This window comes from Euprymna scolopes, chromosome 13, assembly GCF_053919585.1.
Source record: "Euprymna scolopes isolate OS-2025 chromosome 13, ASM5391958v1, whole genome shotgun sequence".
In the NCBI taxonomy this organism is placed as follows: domain Eukaryota; kingdom Metazoa; phylum Mollusca; class Cephalopoda; order Sepiida; family Sepiolidae; genus Euprymna; species Euprymna scolopes.
The window spans coordinates 42,091,332-42,117,255 of NC_136494.1; the positions used below are offsets into that span (position 1 = coordinate 42,091,332).

The window sequence follows — 25,924 nt, forward strand, 5'->3', positions numbered from 1 at the left end:
TATTTTAAAATCAAAGAGTATTTATTTAAAAATATAAAATTGAATAAAAATATGTGTTCATTTAAATAAATAAAATGATACAACTTGTAATGTGTTTAGTAAAAATGGAGGCAGTTTTTTTTTTTTCGTTTATAAAAAAATGATGTTAAATATTTATACTTATTTGTCACTGAAAAATAATCATAAAAGTTGAGTTAATGACATTTCAAAATCTTCATTCAAGCAAACACTTCTAGTATGAAAAACTATTGTTCAAACGTTTTGCCTTTCTTTACTCATCAATCTGCAGGCAGAGTGAAGCCGAATGATCATTCTAGTTTAGAATACAGGTTGGAATTTAAATTTAACCAGAAATGGAATGAAGAATAATGAATAACGAAATCACTTTTACATACCTAATGATGAGATGGTGATGAGATGTCGGCAGTCCGTAGCACTTTCTTTATTTGTACCAAATGAAGCGACGGTGTGATTGGCTAATGAATATAGATGATTAGTCAATGAAAAATATGATGTAAATCGTGAAGATTTAGTTAGATACTAAATGAAATGTTGGGGTGTGTATTGTATGTCATTGATTTTGTTTGAAAATGACACAGATTGATAATTTACGTGAATGAATGGTGTAGAGGACTAGGACATATAAATCCTAATCCCGTTACAAAAGAATAATGAAACGAATGGAATTGAAGGAAACAAAAACTCAATTGATGGATACGATAAACGTCGTTTATTTACTGTTGAAAGAATTAATGTTTTAGATATAACATGTGTTCATGTCCGCGCGGGTGTAACCATCGTTCGTTGCGGGACTGGTGTTGTAGAAAGAAAAGGAAATGTGTGTTCATTTCAAGTTTGGGTCACTATCGTTTGTTCGCGCGTGGGAAGAGAAGTGAGTAATGTAATAGAACGAGAAAAGGCAGTCCATCGTGTAGACAAAGAAAAAGGATAGAGGGTTGACGTCAGTTAGCAGTCAGCTACACGAAGGTGTTCTCAGGGACCAGTAGTAGATAGAGAGAGAAAGAGTGAGAATGTGTACATACGGTCTGTTAGCTTTTTACCCCACATAGTAGCAAGTGGGGTGAGGCACGCAGTCGGTTCGTAGACCGACCAGCTCGAAAGCTGGTCCTAAAAGGAAAGGGTTGTAAACAGCTTGTCTCTTCCTTTTATAGGTGTTTCCTGTGTGTCTTTTGCGCATGTGTGGATTTCCATTGAAAGGAAGCGATGTTGTCCATGTGTGCGTGTATGTGTGCGTTTGTGTGAGTACATGTGTGTACGTTAGCGTGTGTGTATATGCACGTGAATGTGAGTGCATGTACGCGAACGTTAATATATATGTACGTATGTGGACGTGGGCGCGTATGTATGCGACAAGTAATATAACTTGAAATGTGAACATGTTTTTGTGTGAGACTAAGAAAGGCTCGCGCAATGGCTAGTCCAAATCAAATATCAAAAGAACTGTTATTTTAGTCTAGTATGAAAAATAGAACAAGATAACTTAATGCGTTTGGAAAATGGATGGTATAACTTCGGGATTGTGTTCTATATATGTATAAAATGAAATGAGTTCTTATAAGCAGAGGTTTGGAAAAACTTAGTTTTCAAGTTATGGGCCATTTGTATATCGATCAATAGATAAAGAATATCTGTGTGAGAGGATCACAGGCAAAACAACAAAATTATGAAAAATCAAGCAAATATAAAAATCGCGGCGGGGAGGGGGGGGCTCAGAAAAAAGATCTGAGAATCATGATTGGCAGGAGCTCTTCTAGAAGACAACATGATGGGCCCTGATGAATATTGGTGCTTTTTATTTCAGGTAACATGTTAGAATATACCAAATGCAGGTAAATAAATATAAGTGCAAAAAAATAAAATAAAGTCAACACACACAGAGGAAGAAATGTGGAAAAGAGAGTCCACTACAAAAGAAATTAGATTAGCAATAGAATGCTATTACAAAAGAAGCCCCCACACACATTTCTTTACACATATAGAACATAATCTATAATTTATAACCGCGATTTTCCAAATGTCTTATGTATATGTTATGTTTTAAGCTGGTTCTTTTTGTTGATGCTATTGTTTGTGCGGATTACTAAAAACGTTTATTGTATTCCGCTGAAATATGTTTAGATTGTGAGTCAAATCGTAAGCAATGATTTACTGCAAAACTTAAAAGATGAGTTATTTAAGTTGTGAATTATTTAGATGATTGTTTATATTACTTGTAGTGATCGGACTATTGTTCTTATCTTGAGTGTTATTGAGTGCAACGTTTTGTTCGGATTGTCCTTTGACCGTCATCAGGCATATCGGTTGTTGTTTGGAAAAGGAGAAAAGTCAGTTCTCCCTGCCCTCCCCCTTGTCAACCAATCTTTTTTTTCTTACAGATTCGAAACAATGACCAAAAAATGGAGACTGACTTACAGAAATACGAAAATATCTACAGAGCCAGTAACTTTCTCCTTTCTTTTCCAAACAACAACCAACATGACTGATGATGGTCGAAGGACAATCTGATCAAAACGTTGCACCAATAATACTCAAGATAAGGACAATAGTCCGATTAATAAAGGTAATATAAACAAATGAGTTATTTGTACAATCTCATCTTTCTCTGGATATGTGGCTCGTTAATCAGGTGATGCATCGAAATTGAATGCCTGCTTTCAGGTGTCTTCAGTCTCTCTGTAGAGGGGTTTGACATGAGGATACTTCTCACCTGAAGTAAACCCTGACTAAATATTTAAAAAAAAATGGTGTGTTGCTCCTCAAGTCATCAAGCACGTCCCTCTCCTTTATTAATTTGAATTAAGAAGTAAAAAGCTGGTGACAATGAGGAATCATATATAAAAATATGAAGAAAAAGATATTGGCAGGCCGGCAGTCAAGATAAAAAGGGCTGCTCAACCCATTTATACACCAGGCAGGAAGAGGCAAACAATAATATAAACCTTCTAGTTTCAGGTAATGTCACTCCAGACATGACAGAAACTAACCAGGGTCAACCATTTGGCCTTGATACCAGAGGTCCTGGTTCCCAATCTTCATCTTGAACTAAGACACTAAAACTAAGAAAAGATGAGGTTATGAGTCTTTGATTATTTCTCAAAAGAAGTTGTTGTTGGTTTTGTTTTTAACTAAGTTTGAAAAGTGGGGCAAAACAGCCAATTATATTCTAACCGAGAAAATAAAAGAAACAAAGCTCCTGAAAAAAGGAAACACTTGTTGTCCAATTAAGATCACTGGTTTCCCAGATGGGAATATACATGACAGAAGAGGAAATCAACCTTATTAAAGGATGCACCTTTAAAGGAAGCAGAAAATGACTATCTTCCTATCGAGGAAGAGGAACTATATGGTGGCAAGAGTCTAAATAGAATATGCTCAAGCAAAACATACCAAACAAAAACAAAGGACAGAGAACTGGGGGAAAATATTCTTCCATTTCTGTCCATACAAAAGATAACTTGTCAGCAACACAACAGTCTGAAGGTTTTTAATGAGGCTAAGATGAAAGAAGAAGTATCAGCTCTCATAATAAACAGAGTCCACTGGAAAACCCGATCAAAATTCCCATAATTGACCAATGCACCACTTCAAGATCACAGGCAGAACAACACGTGTTGAAACAGGTTTCTCACCATCAATGGGTAATAATGAAAAAAACAAAAAAAACAGCCTCTCACTGGACAGCAATAAAAAAGATTAATGTTGCTATCCAGAGACTTGCACCATACAACACATCCCTCACAGAGCTTAACTGAATCTCTTATGCAGGATTCTACATTGTTAGAAAAACGGTCCCTAATTTCCAAAACAATGGAAGTTCAAAGCAAAAAACAAAACACTGGAAGCACCAAAATCAACTGAACCTTTGCAGACAGAAATTGTCTCAGATAAAACAATTCCTTGTCTGCCCTGCAGTACAGGAACAACTGAAGTACCTCATCTGCAGGTTCAGTGAAACATATGAAAAAAAATTAGGAGAACTGAAAAACATAGCAAGAGAACTCAAGGGCAAGATTCCAGCACTTTTTCTTTTTTTTTTATTGCATTTTCACCCAAAACAAGGAACCCGGAAGGGAATTCCAAAATCTAGCATTTCTGGGGAAGAAACTATTAGAGTAGAAATCTTTTCGAATTCTGCGGATTCTCTACTGTGTAGAGGTAGGACTTTGCTGCTTGTCAGGTTTGTCAGGGTACAAGGATTTGTAGTTTGTCAGAGTATCTACCATTAAAATACTTGTAAAACAAGCAGAGGGATGCAATTTTCGTCGATGGGACAGAGGTTGAAGCTTGGCTGACTGTTCAGAACCTATTAGGTTGGCGACTCTCTTTTGAACCTTGTCCAGGAATGAGATACTAGTAGCAGATGCACCAGCTCAAATGTGACAATATTATTCCATACATGGGCGAATGGTGGCCTTGTAGAGGTATAGGATACTTCCAGGTGTAAATAATTTTCTAGCACGGTAGAGAAGGAGCCTACCTTCCTCAGAGTAATTCCCTCGATGTATCTGTTCCAACTCATGTTCTTTGTGAACTTTAAGCCAAGTAATTTAAACGAAGTGGTTTCAGGTAATGTATCATTAGCCATAGCTATTAGTGGTTGAAAACGTTTCTTGTAATTATTAAAGGAAACAAGCTTAGTCTTGGCAGCATTGAATGTGATCACCCATTTTTGTCCCCATACCACTACAGACTGGAGGTCTTCCTCTAGGGTTTCTGTCATTACCTTGGATATGTGTTCATTTGTTTTTCCCATGTGCCTGTTATAGAACATGGTGTCATCAGCAAATATACCCATCTCAGAGACAATTTTATCAAAGAGGTCATTTATGAATATCAGGAATAATAAAGGTCCAAGGATCGACCCCTGAGATACACTAGCATTTATATCCTATTGTTTTGACCGATGACCATCAAAGACAATCTGGATTCTTCTCTTATTTAAGAAGGATTTAATTATGTTTTGTCTGTTTGTACTGGGCTTATGCTGGATAGATCCGTGGTATGCATGCTGCCTTTGAGCAATGGCAACTGCGCAAGTAGAAATAAACCATTGGAGAGAGTGGGGTTTGCTATAGAACTTCCGTGTGAGAACATGTGCTTCAATTGCTGGTTTGAACCATTCAGAATTCAAAAAATGGAAAACAAACATAAGGTGTAAACCAAAAATAAACGGTTCAAGAAAAATGCACAACTATTCTACCAACGCTTAATAAAGGGCACAATACTACAAAAAGAACAAGCAGGGTGCAGAAAGAAGTGTTTGGACAGCAAAGACTGTTGTTGATTAATAGGACAATTCTTGAGAACAGTAGGAAGAGACAGAGGAACCTAACCATAGCATGGAGTAATTACCAAAAAGCAATTGATAGTGTACCCCACACACGGCTACTGCGGTGCCATAATTTATATAAGATTCATCCAGTAATCAAAGAAACCATGACTTTACATATAACTGTTCACCAAATTATAATTTCCACAACATTTATCAGTGCATAGAAAAATCGATATTACAAAAGTTTCATAGCCCACAAATAGAACTTTTCCAGTTAATACAGCGGGTATTAATTTACAAAACAATTTTATCAACAACATATATATAAAGTTTCAAACGGGATTTACCTGCATCTTTTAGATTGAACACAATTGCCTTGCACTGCAATAATCACTCAAATTCTGTAGTAATTGGTAGCAGTTCGTTTCCATCATGGTTTTCTTTCCTTTTTTTTTTTTTACTTCCGGTGGTACAGGCTTAAGTTGTTAGCTTCGCAACAAGTGTTATTATAATTCAGATTATTATTTTCTATTGATTAATTTTTCAAATTATCATTTAATTAATACTTTAAAAACATACATATTATCTCTAAATTTAAGACCAAATGTGTTAATGTTTACAGTTTTTTTTTAATAAGCTAACATTCTACACAGTATCAGAGCCAAGGTTTATGTTTTGCAGTTATTTGTTATAATTCAATTTCAAATTGTCTATATTGGTATCCATTAGTTTAATTTTCAATTGTATTATTTAATTACATTTGCCTGCATACACATATATATATTTATAGATACACACACATATATATATACAAATATATATGTATATACATGCATATACATATATAAACATACACACACATATAAATTTGTTAAAAATAATCAATAAAGTGTTTGATCGCAAGTTCTGTGAGAGCTAGTATAAATTATTTATATGATCGTGCCATGATCGTGGATGTGCAACAGCAAACTGTAGGAGAGAATCTATCAGTATTAGTGGGATTTGGAATGCTTTGCATGCTTGGCATCTCAGATGGTTTGGCCATGTACACCACCTGCGAAAACATGGATACTCCAGGCATGAGGATGCATGGTAGAACAAGGAAAACCTGCCTTGAGTGCATACGAAGTTACTTGACTGCATACAAAGATACATGATTGTTGCGATGAAACAAAAGTATAATGCAAAGGGGAGTAACTCTGTACTTTTTTGGGCAAAGTCGCCTCCCTTTGTCTGTAGTCCTAAACTTTAAATTCTCACGACTTCTTGCGAGATCAACGACCGGAAGTGGACAGAGTGGAGGGGAAACAGAGTGACTTTTAAAATGGCGAGCTGAACATCATCCCTGTTCGTTCAGGTTACCATACTTGGACTTCTAACTTTCATCTATTATGTTTTGAATTGTAGTTACGTGTGTGCGCGTGTGTCTTCATAATAAATGCTTCCTTATTTGTTCATAAGTGTTATGTTCTTTCCTCGTGAGTTGCAACATACCCCGATATAACAACTGGACTCCCTGTGGTAAGGCATTTTATGTTATATTGATCTAACGCATCCCACGATATAACAATGATAGATATCAATTATTTGAATTGAACAACATGGAGAACAGGTGAGAAACATTGTCTGATGTTGTCTGCCTGAAATCCAAGACATCCACAACACCTTAAGTATCAAAGTCAAATGATGATATATATATATATATATATATATATATATATATATATATATATATATATATGTTAGATATGTGAGAATATTTCTTTTATTCAAATGTTATAAAATGTTACTTTTATTCGAATTTTAACTTTTTTTTACTATTAAATTTTTAATAAAAATATCCACAAAAAATAATCTGTCAGTACATCTTATTAAAATGGAGAGTTGGTGTCTGTAAACAAAACTGTCACATTTTACAAAGATTTTTTAAGATTTAAAAAATCTACAATGAATGCCATCTAAATATACATTCGAACTTGAATGCCTACTAGGGGAGAACTTGAATGCCTACTAGGGGAGAACTTGAATGCCTACTAGGGGAGAACTTGAATGCCTCCTGGGAGAACTTGAATGCCTACTAGACACTGTCCTCGAGTGTCTAAGGTCTCTCTGTACAGGGGTTTGTCAGAACAATCTGGCATGAGGATACTCTTTCCAGAGAAGTAAACACTGACCAAATCTTCAAAATCACATAGTATTCGCTGCCCAAATAAGATCTCCTCACTATGGCTAACCCATATTAGCTTTTACAAGGAATGGAGAACCTTCTCCAAGTGATGTTACCTAAAGTAACAGCACGAAACTGGATACTCCACCAGACTAGATAAATTCTTGTCCTGGAATTCAGTAAGACCAAGAGACCAAAATAAAAGATATAATATAATATATAAAAATGGTTCATTTGGGAGAGGAAAATTATGTCTTCAACTTCTTTATTAACTTAGTGTTTGAAAAAAAAAGAACTTAAATGGAATGTTCAAATATCTATGCATCTCATATAGACGTGGGTCCCTTGATTTCTGAGAACTTCGACTGAAGTAAAAAAAAAACAAAGTAATAAATCATAAGAAAATAAATTGAATAAAATGAAAGAAATTTTATATGATTATAGTGAAATTATCATAAGAAATTTTCTTTCCGTGTTAACCAAATTATGTCCAACTTCCAACAAAGAACAAAAAGATCAATATTTTTTTTTACACAAATTGCTATAAAGTATAAAAATTCAAAAATTCAAGATAGTATTTAAATCAGATTTTAAAAGTAAAACGTTTCAAGCATTTTTTCCATGCTTTCATTTAATAAAACTTTTCATAAAACATTTGTTGAAAAATAAACATTTGTTGAAACTTTTTAATTTTGAAACCTGATTTAAATGTTATTTTGAATCTTTGAAATGTTATATATATATATATATATATATATATATATATATATATATATATATATATATATATATATATAATGTAGAAATATGTTGAGTGACTATACAAATGTAGATTTCATTTGTACTGTTATTTAGAACTATCTAATAAATACTGGAGAATACTTGCATAATATTTTTTAATATAATATCTTGAATTTCTAATAAAAGTAAAAATGAGGTTAAAAGAAATGAATTACATACTTAGTGAATGCCAATAAATGGTACAGAAGTTAAAAAATGTAATTCTATCATCGATGGAAGGATGAAAAATATGTATCCTGTTATTGTTGTGTTGGTGTAGAAGTTAAATGACCGGTTGGAGATTCCTGTATGACATACGGTCAGCCTATAATAATAAAATGATCCACTAACCTCCATTTTGTCCCTAAGTTTGTCGATGTCGGCCTGATGAGTTTCATCTAGTTTGTATCTTTCCACTGCAAGCTCTTCACACTTTTTACGGAATGATTTACGCAATTCTGCATTCTCCAACAGAAGATTATTCACTTTCTGCTTGTACCTGTCATCGACTTCATCTACTTTTCTATCAAAGTTTTCTTCATGTGCTTGAAGACGACCACGCTGAACATTATAGAAATAATTAAGAAAAAAATCAATAAAGAAGGATCATCACAATTATCAGGTCAGATAAGATCATATATTCAATGAAATCAATGCAAATTTCAATATATTTTGCAAATAATATAGATTGTTAATTCTGGCTAATATTGACTTGCAATGCTATCAATTATAAACAAATAAATGGATCAACTGTGTCTTAGACAGGGTTCAAAAAAGAGTCGCCCATCAAGCTCCAATTCCTGTCATATCACAATGTTGCATCCCAGTGCCTGTTTGACAAGTATTTTAATGGAATGTGCTCTCATGAACTTGTAGCACTTGACTAATCTGAAAAGCATCAAAATCCCACTTTTTCAATGTTGAGATCCTTAGATGCCGGAGAATCTTCTGCTCTAACACTTTCTTTCCTCAAACTGCTAGATTTTGGAATTCCCTCCCGGTCTCCTGCTTTCCTGACTGAACAGGATATTTATCTCACTCCCACAGTGAGAACATGTGACACTGGGGTCGGAAAGTGAGGTTGGAGAGCCAGAGGAAGAGTACTGTTGGAAAATGCCTGAGCAGCCCCATTAGCATTCCCCCCAGTAGGGGCGCCTCAAACGATTAGCAATAAACAAAGAGAGAAAGCAAAGCCTGAGAAGGTGGTCATCATAGATTTTGATGGCATTAGTTTTTGTAGGGAGGTGTCGTCGTTCTCACACCTGGTATTCCCAAAAATTAATGAATCTGATACTGGCCAGGCTCAACATCATTGAACTTCAATGATCTATAAATGTGTCCGCCTGCTAATACATGATTTACTAAAATGAATGAAATCATAAAATTTTGATTGCCTTTGTGCCAGACGAGGATGATTCAAATGTTAGTTAGAATTATAGAGGTGAATTAAGTGAATTAAGGAGCACACAACTGATTCTAAGGATGAATCATATGCCAGGAGGCAATTACCTTAAGCAATAAAAGCAGGAGACATCGCTATTCATATACTTTGACTTGTTTAAAAAAATGAAGGCTTGTAAGAATATGATGCCACAATGCAAAAAGCAGTGGGTGAATCCAATCTGCTTGGTCTTCTCATTCTTTTCAGTTTGCACTGAATATGCCCGGCTATAAACTAATTAAAGAGATGTGAAATAATGCTATTCCTTAAATGTGCAAAATCAGCTAATAGAGAAAGACATACCTTATATAAATATATTTAATGGCCTCTTGCAAACAACCAGAGTTGGTAAATAAAGAGAAGACAATTCCAATTATAATTAATACTTGGCTGAATTAGAAAAGAAGGTATGAAATCAATAAGTGTTGCATTGCATTTTCATATCGATTGCAGGTGTAGGTTCAAATCATACCGTGTCTCAAAGAATCAATTTTGCGTTTATTAGTGTTTCATTTTGAAACAAGTTACCAAATCAGAAACAGCAATAACACGGAACATTTTAAGATGGAATTAAATGAATTCAGAAATAATGGTAGACCATCATTTCTGAATTAAAACAGATGAAGAAGGAATTTATGAGAACTTGATATTTAGTACTCATGGAGATTTGGTATCTGTTTGTCTGAATACAAAAATGTACCATTACTTCTATTAATGTACTATTGTACTATCTTTCGGTGCTCAATTCAGGAGTCCAATATTTTCCTATGCCTTACCTTCTCCTTTGAGGGAGGTAGTGTAGCATATGCTCATTTGTCATGAAATGATCTTCCCAACTATTCCTTTTTCCTTTGAAGGAAAGTAGTCTACTACCTGTTCGGTTGCCATGAGATTATCCTCCCAGACATTACCTCTTCCTTTGTTAAAAGTGTAAATGTTTTGTGCCATTTATTTTTAACAATTAAATTGAGAAGAAGCTAAAAAGGGAGACAATTTCACTAATGAGGCATAATAAAAAATAATTAGAAAACATCTAAAGGTGTAAATCGGGTTAAAGCAAATCATACAATTAACAGAAGAGAAATTGAAGAGGACGAGTTTACCTTTTATTCGTCTTACTTACAGTGTTTATGAGTTCTTTGCTGACACCTGCACAATGTTTTTCAAGTTCTGAATAAACTGTTTTCAAATCCTCATGCTCATCTTTCAGATTCTTTTTGTAAAAGCATAAAAAGAGACAAATACTTTAAAGAAATCAATGAAGAGTTGTACGTTTTACGGCAGATCAACCAATAAGAATATAATAATTAATAATATAATCTTGTATGTTTATCCAGCTTTTAATTCCAAGGATAATTATTTTATACTGTTTTGAAAGAAAAATGTAAAAAAAAAAACCCATTAAATTAAATTCTTTTTGAACAGCCGGTGTTTGATGAAGATTTTGGTCAAATTTGTGTTTTTAAATTTGAGATTTTTCGAATTGTAGTATTTCCTTTAGCTTTGTTGCAAATCCTAACATTTCTGTTTGACTATATAAGATTCTTGACATGATATACACATTGAAAACTATTCACCTTTCAATAAATATTTGCGAGCAATCTGTGTATATCCTATATGGAGTTTGGCTATTATAACCTCTTCTTACCTTTTTGTAGCCTCGAGGTCACTCATCAATAGTTGGTCAAATCTTGTGTAATTTATTACTTTGGCATTCATTCTAGCATTTCTTTGATTATCCTGTTTATAAAAGATTGAATCCGAGTATTGGAGTCATTTTCAATGATTCTTTTGTTGTTCTATTCACGCTTCCATTTCAGCAAAATTTAATTTGACACTGCTTCCTGTTATGCATGTTGACACTGCTTCCTGTTATGCATGAAGGTAATCTTGTTTAAGATTTTTATTATTAAAAAGTTATCCATGGTTTTGTTGTTCAATGCTGTGGGCAATGATAAGGAGTCATAAAATATTATTTTTAAAGCCATATATATGGCTACAACTTCTGCATTGAAAATCAACGCTTTTTCATGTAGTCTATACTGCAGTTTTTGTCTTATTTAAGATAGCAGCGCATCCAACTTTGTCTGGATCTTTAAATCCACCTGTGTACTCGTAGCTGGCAAAATTTTATGATTTCAAATTTATCCTAGAATATAACTAGGTTGATTTTCTTCTTTGCAATTATTCACAAATCCAGGATACAAGATGGCTGCTTTAATTCTGATGATGGAATTTTAAAAGTCATGAATTGATGCATGGGATCAGAGTCTGATTTCAGTTTGTTTCTAAGTACCTGGATAAAAGTGGCTAATAGCAATGACTTTTCTCTGTGTGTGTGTGTGTGTGTGTGTGTGTGTGTGTGTTTTTTAATGTGTATGAACCACACAGCCATAGGCAGGATTTAGTGCACATAATGGTAATTTTGCCACATATTGACATGCAAATGTTTGTCTTCTTAGATGTAAAGGACCCTCATTCACTTTAACATAAGTTCTTCACTGGAAATATGTAAAAAGCCCCAATGTAAGTCTCAGTCTCTGGTGATTAATAGTTTCTAATTGATTCAGGTATGAGGGTCTTGCCAAAACTTTTATAATTAAGTTTCAATCTCACAATTGTTTGACACAGCTCGAGTAAAGATTATTTATCAGCTTTTCAATCAGTATGAACTCGAAATAGATTAATTGCCTTGATGCATTTTTGTCAAAAATACATGATGGATAAAATACATTTTTTTATTAAAGATAATTCCAATAAGCTTATACTCATCTGCCATTTGTATTTCTTTGCCATTTAATTTCAAACATGGGTCATTTTGTGTAAATTACAAAAATGGTCAAACTCTGTCTTTCTTTCAGAGAATCTGAAACTGTTTTCTTCAGCTCATTTGCTTAGTTGTAATTTATGTTCTGCCAGTTATATTTTCCTCAGCAGCAAACAAAAACGTCATCTACATACAATGAGATAGTGACTGCAATATAAACTTTTTTAACAATGTTGTTTATTTTGACATTAAAGAGTTTTACTGATAGAATACTTCCTTGAGTTATCCCATTCTCCTCTTTTATGGCAGAAAGCGTAGTTATGACTTTCATTTTAAAACTTCTGTTTTCCAAGAAATTTTGGATGAATGGGGCATTCTTTCCAACTATCTTTCCCATCATGCTCCATATCATCTTAGACTCTGTATTCCAATTTTTTATATATACATATATAGCATTTCCATGAATTCCCTTTAGACTGCTTAATCGTTCACCAAGCTCCGGCTATTTTGATTTTAAACAATTACAAATTCTCCCTAGTGAAGTTTAAACTAAATCTTCTGAAGACAGCACAGCATACTCGGATAACCTTTAGATATTCCTTACCAAACCAGTATTTGTGTTTGGTTTGGTTTGTAGATGACTTTGATTGACACTCTTCAGCTAATTCCACTAATTTGTAAAGTAGGTGAAGTGATCTCCTCCATTCACATTAGCTGTTAGTTTTTCTTGAATCTCTTAGCTACAAATTCCATCATTTCGGAGCCGTGAGTTTCAGGGGTCAGGAAAATCAAACTTCAAAACTTCTTAGCTCAATTAAATAAATTATAAATCATTGAAATCATTGTTTATAAGAGTTTATAAGAGTCACTATTCTTGATTTCATATTAGAATTTGAAAAGTATTGGAATATTTCAACAAATAAGGTTTAACAGATTGACAGACGATAATGCTGATGAGTTGTGTGAATGTGTGTGAGTAGAGAGAGATGTCGCAGAGAGGGGCACCCAAAGTGGGATGTCCAGCGACACCGATCTGCAGATTTGGATCAACTGGGTTACACTGGTTTATTGAAGAAAAATAATAATTGGAAAGAAATCATTGCTATACATCTCATCATGTACCTACCATATGTAATCCATGAACATTATTGGATCAAAATACGTAGTTAAATCAAATGCTGAGTGCACATATGTGTTGCTTTTATTGTTGTAGAGGCAAGGGTTATTTGTAAGCTAAACAACCTGGTTGAGATGAGGATACTTTGACCATTATTTTCGCTTTAAATCAGCCTTTGCTTTTTCTTTTCAAGTAAACTAAAAGTACAGAAACTCAGCAATTGTAATCTTTTTTGTTCTGTTGACCCTCAGTCATTGCCTTCTAGTATCTATGGGGGAAGAGAATGAAAAAGAAAAGTATAACGTTTTTGATGTTTAGAAGAATCCAATCAAATAATACGGCTGGAGACAAACTTTACTAAGGAATGACATAACCAGCCAACTGATCAGATCAAGCCTCTCTGACCTTCCATTTAGTTGATATGAACCAAAGTCGAGTGTTGCAAGTCATGTGACCATTTATGCAACGAGGCCACAAATCACTCACCCAGCAGGATCCTGCCCTAAGATATCACGGGTTGCGACCCATGGCATATTGATGGGCCTGTTTTTTTCTTTTTTTGTTGGAGTGGGGGGAGTATTTCTTTGCATGGGGTCGCATTCAACAAATTTGTGGCTCTACCGATAAAGCAAAAAAGAGTGTAAATAATAAATGAAAGGTGTTAATGAATTCTTGATAATAATTTAAATAATTTAGGGATATAAGAGGCTTTATTATCTGAAATGAAAGAATAATTTATTTTTCTTTTTGAGCAACTGATTCTGCCAGTCTCATTTGAACACCGGAAGAAGCAGATACTCCTCACCCCACCTCATTGTGTTTAAAGTAGAACTTACTTCAAATTCTTGTGTCAAGACTTTCATTTTTTTCGCCTTTTCTGTCATGTCTGCATAGTACAAGGATAAATCCTGGTAAGAAAGGAAAATTAAGAATTATTCACATAACCTTTCTTTGAATAGAGAAAAATATTTTCAATAAAATTCAGCGAAATAAAATAAAAAAAAAACATCAACTTCTTAGATTCATTTGAATTGCATTTTTCTACTTGAGAAAATGACAAAAAGCAAAAATGAACTTTTTTTTTGGGGGGGGGGGGCAATGATATCCTATTACTAAGAACAACTGCTAAGATTGTCCTCCAACATAAACAAAAGAAACAATGAACAAGACATGCAACCACAGCACAAATTAAACTCACTTTCCAAGACAGAGATTGGTCATTTTGCTTTACAGCATATCAACTCTTTTCGTGTTATTTAGTGTAGAATCTAATGTCATCGGTGATATTCTTTTGTGGATGCCAAAGAAACAAAATTAAGCGGGGAGATCGCAGATAGCTTATGTCAAGCAACTAGCAGAGGTCACACAATGCACCTACTGGGCGAAATGGAAGATAGAGTGAGATGGGATGAGAGAGCCCGGAAGATCTGTGACATGAGCATAATTGGAGGAAGAAGAAGGAGAGGATGACATTTTGAAGACCATAACTTCAATATTTTTACACAGTTTTAACCATTACAGGATGATTTTGATTAATTTTAAGTATTTTTAACAGATCCATGGGACGGCATCGCTCCTAATGCCCACACTAACAAATATGCACGCTAAATACACAGACATTTATATTAGCTATTCTATTTACACACACTGTAAGATAAAAACTCGCACGACGCCAGCAAAACTAACATGACCACTCAATTTCTTCTTTCAACGTTCTTGAGAAATCATGAATTCTCAATCCTTTGATTTCCTTCAATTCTCAGACCATTTTATTTTTTGCATTGTTTTAACAAGTTCTCTATAAAAATATACTTATTTTATGTGGTTCAACTTTGTTATTTTTCTTTTGATATTGTATATCTTCAACTTTCAGAAATGCAGTAAAATCTATCTATCTATATACATATATATATGTATGTATATTGAACTGAACTTATCAAATATATATTATATTTTGAAATAAACTCATTAAATATAAATGAATGTGAAATAATTTACCTCAACTTTGTTATTTTTCTTTTGATATTGTATATTTTCAACTTTTAGAAATGCAGTAAAATCTTATATATATATTATATTTTGAAATGAACTTATGAAATATATATTATATTTTGAAATGAACTTATGAAATATATATTATATTTTGAAATGAACTTATTAAAATATATATTATATTTTGAAATGAACTTATTAAAATATATATTATATTTTGAAATGAACTTATGAAATATATATTATATTTTGAAATGAACTTATGAAATATATATTATATTTTGAAATGAACTTATTAAAATATATATTATATTTTGAAATGAACTTATTAAAATATATATTATATTTTGAAATGAACTTATTAAAATATATATTATATTTTGAAATGAACTTATTAAAATATATATTATATTTTGAAATGAACTTATTAAAATATATATTATATTTTGAAATGAACTTATGAAATATATATTATATTTTGAAATGAACTTATGAAATATATATTATATTTTGAAATGAACTTATGAAATATATATTATATTTTGAAATGAACTTATTAAAATATATATTATATTTTGAAATGAACTTATTAAAATATATATTATATTTTGAAATGAACTTATGAAATATATATTATATTTTGAAATGAACTTATGAAATATATATTATATTTTGAAATGAACTTATTAAATATATATTATATTTTGAAATGATCTTATTAAATATATATTATATTTTGAAATAAACTTATTAAAATATATATTATATTTTGAAATGAACTTATTAAAATATATATTATATTTTGAAATGAACTTATTAAAATATATATTATATTTTGAAATGAACTTATTAAAATATATATTATATTTTGAAATGAACTTATTAAAATATATATTATATTTTGAAATAAACTTATTAAAATATATATTATATTTTGAAATGAACTTATTAAAATATATATTATATTTTGAAATGAACTTATTAAAATATATATTATATTTTGAAATGAACTTATTAAAATATATATTATATTTTGAAATGAACTTATTAAAATATATATTATATTTTGAAATGAACTTATTAAATACATATTATATTTTGAAATAAACTTATTAAATATATATTATATTTTGAAATAAACTTATTAAAATATATATTATATTTTGAAATGAACTTATTAAAATATATATTATATTTTGAAATGAACTTATTAAAATATATATTATATTTTGAAACGAACTTATGAAATATATATTATATTTTGAAATGAACTTATGAAATATATATTATATTTTGAAATGAACTTATTAAATATATATTATATTTTGAAATGATCTTATTAAATATATATTATATTTTGAAATAAACTTATTAAAATATATATTATATTTTGAAATGAACTTATTAAAATATATATTATATTTTGAAATGAACTTATAAAAATATATATTATATTTAGAAATGAACTTATTAAAATATATATTATATTTTGAACTGAACTTATTAAAATATATATTATATTTTGAAATGAACTTATTAAAATATATATTATATTTTGAAATGAACTTATTAAATACATATTATATTTTGAAATAAACTTATTAAATATATATTATATTTTGAAATGATCTTATTAAATATATATTATATTTTGAAATGAACTCATTAAATATAAATGAATGTGAAATAATTTACCTCAACCTCTTTGCCATGTTGTTTTTTCATATCATCCAGTTCTTTGCGATGATCTTTTAACATGATGCCCATTTCCAAATCCTTCTCTTTGTTGAACCGTTCACCTGATAAAGAAAAGCTAACGTTTAATCCAACAACACGAATGTAAGTAATAATGTTTCAATTATGTGCACATATCTCAAATAAATGAAAAGCCATAAAAAATTGTCTAATTTGAATAGAATGAATTTAAAACAATTATAAAAGTAGAAAACAATTTTCAAACAAATAAAATAAAAAACTTATTCAAGTGTTTTAATAAAAATACTTGATCTAAATTGGAAATTTTATGATGTAGTCTAAATCAATATGTATAATTTGCTGTTAAAAACAATATTTCTTTTGAAATAATAAATATTTGCAAGTGTCTATGACTCTTTTTCTTTTATTGACTCTCGCAAAAGTTTTTCTTTCCTAAAAATAACTGGTTGTTTTGTTTTACGGCATATCAATCCTTTTCGAGTTATTTAATGTCGAATTCAGTTATTTTTTTAAACAGTTTTTATACTTCAAGTTCTTTATATGTTCAAATATTTATTTGAAGTGTTTGGTTTGGTTTGGTTTGGTTTGGTTTGGTTTGGTTGTTTTACGGCATATCAACCCTTTTCGGGTTATTTAATACCGAATCCGGTTATTTTGGAAATAGTATTCATGTTGCATCCAATTATTTTGTAGAAGGTTTTTATTTTTCAAGCTATTTGTATCTTCAATCGCTAGTTTGTAGTGTTTGGTTTGGTTGTTTTATAGTGGGTTTTATCGTTTTGTTCCTAGCCCTGCAGAACATGAATGGGGTTTGCAGTGGGAGAGGGAAAAGGGTTACAAAAGGGTTACAGTATTAATGTTTGGTACATTTTAAGTTAGGAAACTAGTCAGGAAGTGGGGGAGATAGAAAGAGAAAGGGGAAATGGAAAGAAGGGAAAGGGGAAAAAGGTGGGTTGTTGTTTTTGGTTTTGGTTTTGCAGAACATAATTAAGTTTTGCAAAAGGAAATAGAAAAACAAAAATCATCACTGTTAGGTGCATTTCGTCTAAGGAAACCAATATCTTCAGAAAGCCTGATCTGGTAGCATCAGTAAACATAATTGTCATTATCAGCTAAATATACTTTAAATAAATAAAACGAGTATTTTTATTGTTTCTTTATTTAAAATTGTAACAATTTATTTTGAAAAGAATTAAATTGTTACAATTTTAAATAAATAAAGAAACAATATATATCCTCTGCTTTCTTATCTTAAGCATAATTGTCAGCTAAATAGCATTTAAACGAATGTCATTTTCTTTATTGTATTTATTTAAATTGTACTGATTTAATCGATGTGACGACATAATTTGATTTTGGAACAATTCATTTTAAAATGGATAATATTGAAGTGTTTTACTTTAGTGGCATCACCAATCACCATCTTTGCTGATAGGGCGATCTGATTTTTTTAATGTGTGTAAAAGGTGATAACGTATGTATGAACATGGAATTCCTTATTATTATATAGATTTATGTTACAATATCAATGGATGCCCAAAATTAGGTATAATACTGTATATAAAGTCTTATTATAGTTCTAAGTATTCTAAATTGTATGCTATATTATAATCTTCGTGTCTAAATAATATTACCCAAGTTTGAATACAAAATTGTATATGAAGTCCTATAGAATCTTGTAATAACATTTGCTTCCTTTGAAATTGATGATTTTATAATTTGTCTGCTTATTATAAAAACAATTTTATCTATTACAATATTATTGAGGTTAATAGTTTTAGTAACTCATGATTTTGTAATATGCATTTAGTAAAGTGATTCAAAAAAAGTTTTCTGGTTAAAGTTGCTTTTTTACAAGAAAATTAATCCAATTTCACAAATAATTTTATTTATTTTTAAGGAAACAGTTTAAACAGACAGCACTACCTACTGAACTCTTTGATGGGAAGGAAGGAGCTGATTGGAGCTCCAGAAGAGATTGTTTCAGCAGCAGTCTGGAGGCTTTCTTAGATTTTTTTCTGTCAGTTATTTAAAATGTTAGAAAAATAATAGAGTCGCTTTTAACAGTAGCAACATATTAAAAAAGAACAACAAAAAAAAAAAAATGCTAATCAGATCCAAACTTAAATTCTGTAAACCTCCCATTCTTTTGATAATCTCTTTGACGTTAAATTTGAAAATTTGTATTCCTTATCAAACATTTTTGGGCATATAAAGTTATCTTGGATTTTCAAAATTAGACTCAAATAGCAATCCATATCGATGTTTGTTTTGAACTAGCTTATTTTTTCTTTGCTACGTTATATTTTATTTTACTTTAGATTTTCTGAAAATACTTTTTCCTTCTAAGAAAACTGTTAGAGTGGAGACCTTTTCTTTTACTCACCAAAAGATTAAAAGGTAATTGTCATGTACAATTATATTAACTCTCTCTCTCTCTCTCTCTCTCTCTCTCTCTCTCTCTCTCTCTCTCTCACACACACACACACACACACACACACACACACACACACACACACACACACACACATGTTCTTTGTTTCTCTGTGTGTGATGTACATGTGTATGCGCATGAGTTCATTCCATGTGGACTTTGAAACGGCTGGGCAGATTTGTTTTTAAATTACACACAAATGTATTTTATGTGTCTGGACGTGTTCTTAAATAGGTTCCATGTTGGAATATTTCCAGTAAGTATCGAAAATCAATAATGGAACAAATCCAATTAAAAAAGGAACAGTCCGATTTTGACCAGAGTTAACACCCTTATACAGCCTAACATCACAAGTGCATTTGAAAAGTTTTATCACTGCAGAAACAGAAGAGCCCAGCATATAAAATCAAGAGTAGGTTCTTTGATAAAATGGCGTGCGTTCAAAATTAATATTTTTGTTGAGAGCACAATTGAACCATGATACTTGACTTTTTGGATTTGCATTTTAAACTTTGATTCAAACCATTATATAAAATAATTTTAAAATGTATTGTAGACTACATTACTGCAGGTAGGCATGTAAAGCTTCCCTTCAGTGAGTCCCCAATTAGAGCATGTGAAACTTCCCACATGTGAGTCCCCAATTAGAGTATGTGAAACTTCCCACATGTGGGCCCCCAATTAGAGCATGTGAAACTTCCCACAGAGCAGGTAATCAATCGATTTGATTGAAAAAAAAAATCAGCGATTTCATATTTTAGATGACAATAAAAGTACTGGAAATGAGGAACGTTCATTAATCTTCATTCAACCTTGACAACGTCAGGTCTTCCTGCTAGTATATATTTATCGATCAGCTTCACGTACTAAAATAAACTATTTAAAAATTCATACTTTATAAAATAATTTGATTGCAAAATTAAAATTACCAAAATTAATTTTCTTTTCATTTTTCATTTTCTCCCGTGTAATACCTGATATGTACAGCTGGTAAAGTATATAAGTATTTGAATAAATGCTTAAACTTTCATTAAAATTGGTTAACTAAAAATATTCTTCTACTCAAAATTTCATAGATTTGGAGAAGCAAGGGCTTGATACTTGAACACCAACACGAATTTAAGCAAATGTAAAAATTCAAGACAGTCAAGCAGGTTGAGCTTACTGAAGCAAAAAATGTCACAAAAAAAAAAATAAAAAAAAGGAGTCAATAAAAACACCATAATCCAGTTCATGGGTTCGGATAAATGAGCTGTTCCATCACTTTTTCTTATGTGCAAAGAGACTACAAAGCAGAAAAATCCAGAAAGCAAGCACACAAAGAATTTGTTTAACATATTTCAAACACCAAGACTAAAAAAGCCGAATATCTGAAGTAGGATTAATGTTAGTCGGATGATGAGCGAGTCAGGAGGTTAATAACAGCAAAAGCGCGCACATGCCAAGGTTACATATTCAAATGTTTCACGATTAGTTGAAAATATTTGATACTGCAGGCATTGTACTGCACATACTGACGTATCATGTCAACTTCTTGTTTCTTTTTGGCTTGAAATTCTTCTTTGAATGCCTGTTCAGTTTGAACCCATTTGGCATTCATCTCATCGTGTATTGTCGCTCGATATGAAGTGAAGGCACTTTGGATAAAATCGTTATCTTCTTTCATGCGAGCTGTGATGACAACGAAAAATAAATGAACAAATGCAGTAAAAACACATTTTGAAATTATTGGGTTGAGAGAAAATTCCATGTAGTTTTTTTTTTTTTTTTCCATTATTTATTTGCAAAAAAAAATATCAAATACACATTTTAATAAATTAGGCACAAGGTTATAAAAAAATGTGGGCAAAATGGAGATCGTTGGTCATTCGTTGATCTTACATTGTCTACCTTACTCTTATCTAGAATGATTGCAGTCATCATAATATTACAGATACTCAATCTGTTGAAACATTAATTTCATTTAGAAATATATTTTTCCTCCTAGCCAAATAGCCAAAGAGAACCATAGAGTTTTATAAAACACATTATTCGATAAAAGAAAATATCACTGGCCTAGAATGTTGGCACACGATACCAATGCATTCAGAAGACTAATTGGTTCGCCATAATCGCTTAAGAGGTAATAAAGGGGAATTACTCATCTCGTTTTTCTGCAATTCCCCAAAACAAGATCAAAACTGTTAATAATTTAGGTATCTTACGTTTTTTATTTAAAAACTTTATTTCAAAATATGAGTACACAATAGTTATACTGTCCTCCCACTCTAAATAAAGATTCATGTTGTAAAGATTGACATGTTTGTTCAAGGATCTGAAAATGCCACAAACAAAAAAAGCTCTTATTTTTTATTCTCTTTTTTTGTTGTTGTCTTTGTTATTCCTCATTATTTTTAAGTGGTTAGTTTTATTGGAGGGGGGTACTTTCTTCATTCAACAATGTTTTTATAAGTAATCACTTGTAAAGGGAGACAATACGGAAATTCTTGTCTGTTTAGGTTTCATTTCACACAAACAACAAAACTCTATAGAAATTGAGTTAAAGAAAAACAATATCCTTTAATTAAAAAAAAACCTAAAACTAATGGAATGATGGTTATCAAAGGATACAAAAAAAGAAAACATTTATTTATTTATTTATTTTTTTTTTTTTTTTGCATTTCAGGAGAATTACTGTACATAAAGACGTAGTAACGATAGGAAAATTGGCTTCAAATTTCTGGTGAAAATTTGACCAATGATGAGTTTGAAGGATAAAACAGTTTTATTAATATAAACAAATTTAAATGCTAATACTTTGGACAAATGGTTGGTTAAAACCAAAAGTCCTCATCGCTTAATAAATGATTACTTTTCACAGAAAAAACAGTCCTAAAAACAAATATATATATATATATATATATATATATATATATATATATATATATATATATATATATAAAATATAATTTATGTATCAAGTGCGCTTGAAAGCCAAATCACAACGCATATTAGGAAAATAAACAAATATATTTTACTTGCTGGAATTTTATAATTTAAATATATTTCGGAGTCAAACTCCATCCTCAGTATGTTGTTTTCTTTCTTTTCTTCTTCTTTCTTGCCATGTTGCAAAGTTGGAGAAAAGTCTGTTTGTAAAGATCTGCGCGTTATCTCTCAGCAGTTATATTTTGAAATGTTGAAATGTGGTGTTGACTATGCGAGATTAACATCAAGGGTGTGAGTTCATTATAAAAGCATTGATTTAATTTGAATAAATAAAATACTCATCAAGTGCGCTTGAAAGTCAAATCACAGCGCAATATTAAGAAAATAAACAAATATTTTACTTGCTTGAAATTTATAATTTAAATATATTTCGGATCTGTGGATCTATATTAAAAAACCTTGTTAAACTTTGTGACATATTTCCATTCTATGGAGTTCAGGCGCAAACGAACACCCCATAATTTTATTATACCATATACCTTCAAACTGAAACATAATTATCAAAGTATACTTACGCAGATAGATATGAAAAGTCTTTATTAAAGTTTGTGCCTATTTCCATTCTATGGAGGCCAGGCGCGAACGCAGACCCCACAATTTTATTATACCATCCCTATTTAAGTTAAAACATACTTATCAAAGTATTATTATGTACATCTATATCAAAAACACTTGTAAACGTTTTTTTTAATTTTTTAATTTTTTTATTTCCATACTTTGTGGACCAGGTGCGAACGCAGACCCCACAATTTTAATGAATCATCATTATGCCAGATCAAACATACCCATTCCTGTGTCTCGATACATCTTCTATCATTATATGTGATCAGTTTTCTATAATAGTCAACCATATAGGAGTTCGTGACCAGACACACACAGAGACGTTCAGCTTTATATTATATATATATATATATATATATATAATAAATACTGGCCTAACAGTCACAGATGGTCTAGTTTTATATATATATCATATATACTTCTAAGTTGCATACCATGAAAGAATTTTTCTCATTACATTATTTACCTAAGGTAGAATTTGTTTACGTTATTTCTTTTCTCCCCTCCAAAATTTGAACCCACTGAAATATTTTATTTTATTTTCATTGATTTTCCTAACCTCATATCTTAAAATTATTTTTATTAAAGTTGTTTTCCTTTTTTGTCCCTCCTTCCATAGAGCATATTGTTGCAAGAATATTTAGCTTTTTTTTTTCTTAGACGTATCTGTAGAGGTATTAAAGAATTGAACGATTTACACTGAGAAAATAGCCATTTTTGGTCTGGCGTTAGACTTATTCAAATCTACATAGACCGACAAGTAACGTGAAAAAGTATAAAATCAGCAGTATTTGCCATCTCGCTGCAGTAGACATTTTCCTTGTTTTGATTGTCCATTGACGATGAGTTCTAAATATTTTCTGGTTAATATTAACTTGGTATAAATATTTCTAAATGGACATTCTATGCTAAGGAATGCATTCTGGTTATGAAGACATTATTTAGATTTTTTTTTTCAAGAACCAATACATTTGTGGATAAACAAGAGTGAAAAATTTGTAGAAAAACAAATTCTTTTATGACCAGAATGCATTATTCAGCATAGAACGACCATTTTGTAAATATCTTCACTAAACTTACAAACTAATGTAAACAAAATAGAACCATTTTGACATCCACTTTGAAACAATGGTTAATAGTTTTTTTTTTTTTAATTAAATTAAACATTATTTGTCCAAAAAACATTGAATATGATGGTTTTATGTGATAATAAGTTATTTTGAAATAGCACCGAGTGGAACGGTTTAACAGTTAACATATTTAATGTTAACTTCCATTTCTTTCATCTTTATAAATATTATGTTTCTCCCGATTCACTTCAGTTATATCTGGATCACTGTTCAAATTTTATTTAAGATCCAATAGGAATCAGTGTTAGTAATTGTCTGTATTTTTGAGATGAGGTGTTTTCATTTATTGAGATTGTCAGACTGACTTCCTCAGCTTGGTTGTTATAGTCACAACGTTTCGGCCGTTTTGTCCTCTGGTCTTCATCAGGTGTTTTGTATCGAACTGGGGAACCATTTGTTAGGAGTCTCGAACCCAGCCCTTTATTATTATTACAGGGGTACCGTGTTCGGGGTCCAGCTAGGCTCTGGGACATAGTTGCTGATTCTCTGTTTTGAATGTTACTTTTCACTGCCTTCGTTGTATCAAAAGTTTACAGTTACCCAAAGGTGCTGAGTTCAATCCTGAACGAAGGCAGTGAAAAGTAACATTCAAAACAGAAAATCAGCAACTATGTCCCAGAGCCTAGCTGGACTCCGAACACAGTACCCCCGTAATAATAATAAAGGGCTGGGTTCGAGACTCCTAACAAACGGTTCCCCAGTTCGATACAAAACACCTAATGAAGACCGGAGGACAAAACGGCCGAAACGTTGTGACTATAACAACCAAGCTGAGGAAGTCAGTCCGACAATCTCAATAAAGGAATCAGTGTTGTTGTTTCAAAAAACCACCAAAAATCACCAAAATACAAAACAAAAATTTTTTGTTAATTAAAATAGATCCAGTTTTAGAAGAAAACAAAATGAAGAAGATGATGAAGAAACTCTACTTTTTACCTATCTGAGCTTCCATCACTTTTTTGTAACCTTCAAATTGCTCGCGGTGGTTAGACTCCAGCATTTTCATTTGGTTGCTATGTTGCTCTTCTTGCTCTCTGTCAAAATAAAAATGTTTACATTTAGCAAGAATTTACATGGCATACCATAAACTGCACATGTTACTCTGCATATGAATTCAGGGCAAATGCTGTAAATAATGTTTCCTTAATAAAGGATCCCCACCTTTCTTTCTTCAGCCCAGATAATCCATGAAGTCAGCTTTCTCAAGAGATTGGATAGGTTCTCCACTTTTAAATTCCAATATTAACTCCAAATCAAATTTATCTGCCATCGTATAGCAGAAATAACTTATAAGAAAGGTGAGTTCAAACTTTCTCGAAAATGTAGGTGAAATTTCGAATTCAGTCATCATCACTGACGTCAATCCTTTCACTGTCTCATTGCTTCTGCCTCCGTGCAAACAATTGGATGCTTTTAAGGCAGTTGGCATAGATGCTATGCAAATTAATCTTCCAACTTATTTCATAACTTTTGTAGCGTTCATACGTAGCACATGTCATTCTGTACCTTTTACATTTATAAATGACCATCAAGATTTA

At 31.4% G+C, this 25,924-nt stretch overlaps 1 protein-coding gene across 11 annotated transcripts in view; it reads right to left on the reverse strand.

Annotated features, from left to right (window-relative positions):
* LOC145291991 (uncharacterized) overlaps window positions 1-25,924 on the reverse strand; it is a 169,781-nt gene that overhangs the window by 1,373 nt on the left and 142,484 nt on the right. For 8 of the 11 annotated variants that reach the window (XM_080137956.1, XM_080137955.1, XM_080137964.1 and 5 more), the window contains 6 exons: window positions 25,323-25,420; window positions 21,226-21,378; window positions 17,253-17,356; window positions 14,402-14,473; window positions 10,805-10,894; window positions 8,592-8,801 (listed from right to left, as the gene is read on the reverse strand). In XM_080137956.1, the coding sequence (XP_079994082.1) occupies window positions 8,592-8,801; window positions 10,805-10,894; window positions 14,402-14,473; window positions 17,253-17,356; window positions 21,226-21,378; window positions 25,323-25,420 (727 nt within the window). Of the gene's footprint in view, window positions 1-395; window positions 477-8,591; window positions 8,802-10,804; window positions 10,895-14,401; window positions 14,474-17,252; window positions 17,357-21,225; window positions 21,379-25,322; window positions 25,421-25,924 lie in introns of all 11 variants that reach the window. The other 3 variants (XM_080137957.1, XM_080137967.1, XM_080137958.1) reach the window with 2 other exon arrangements.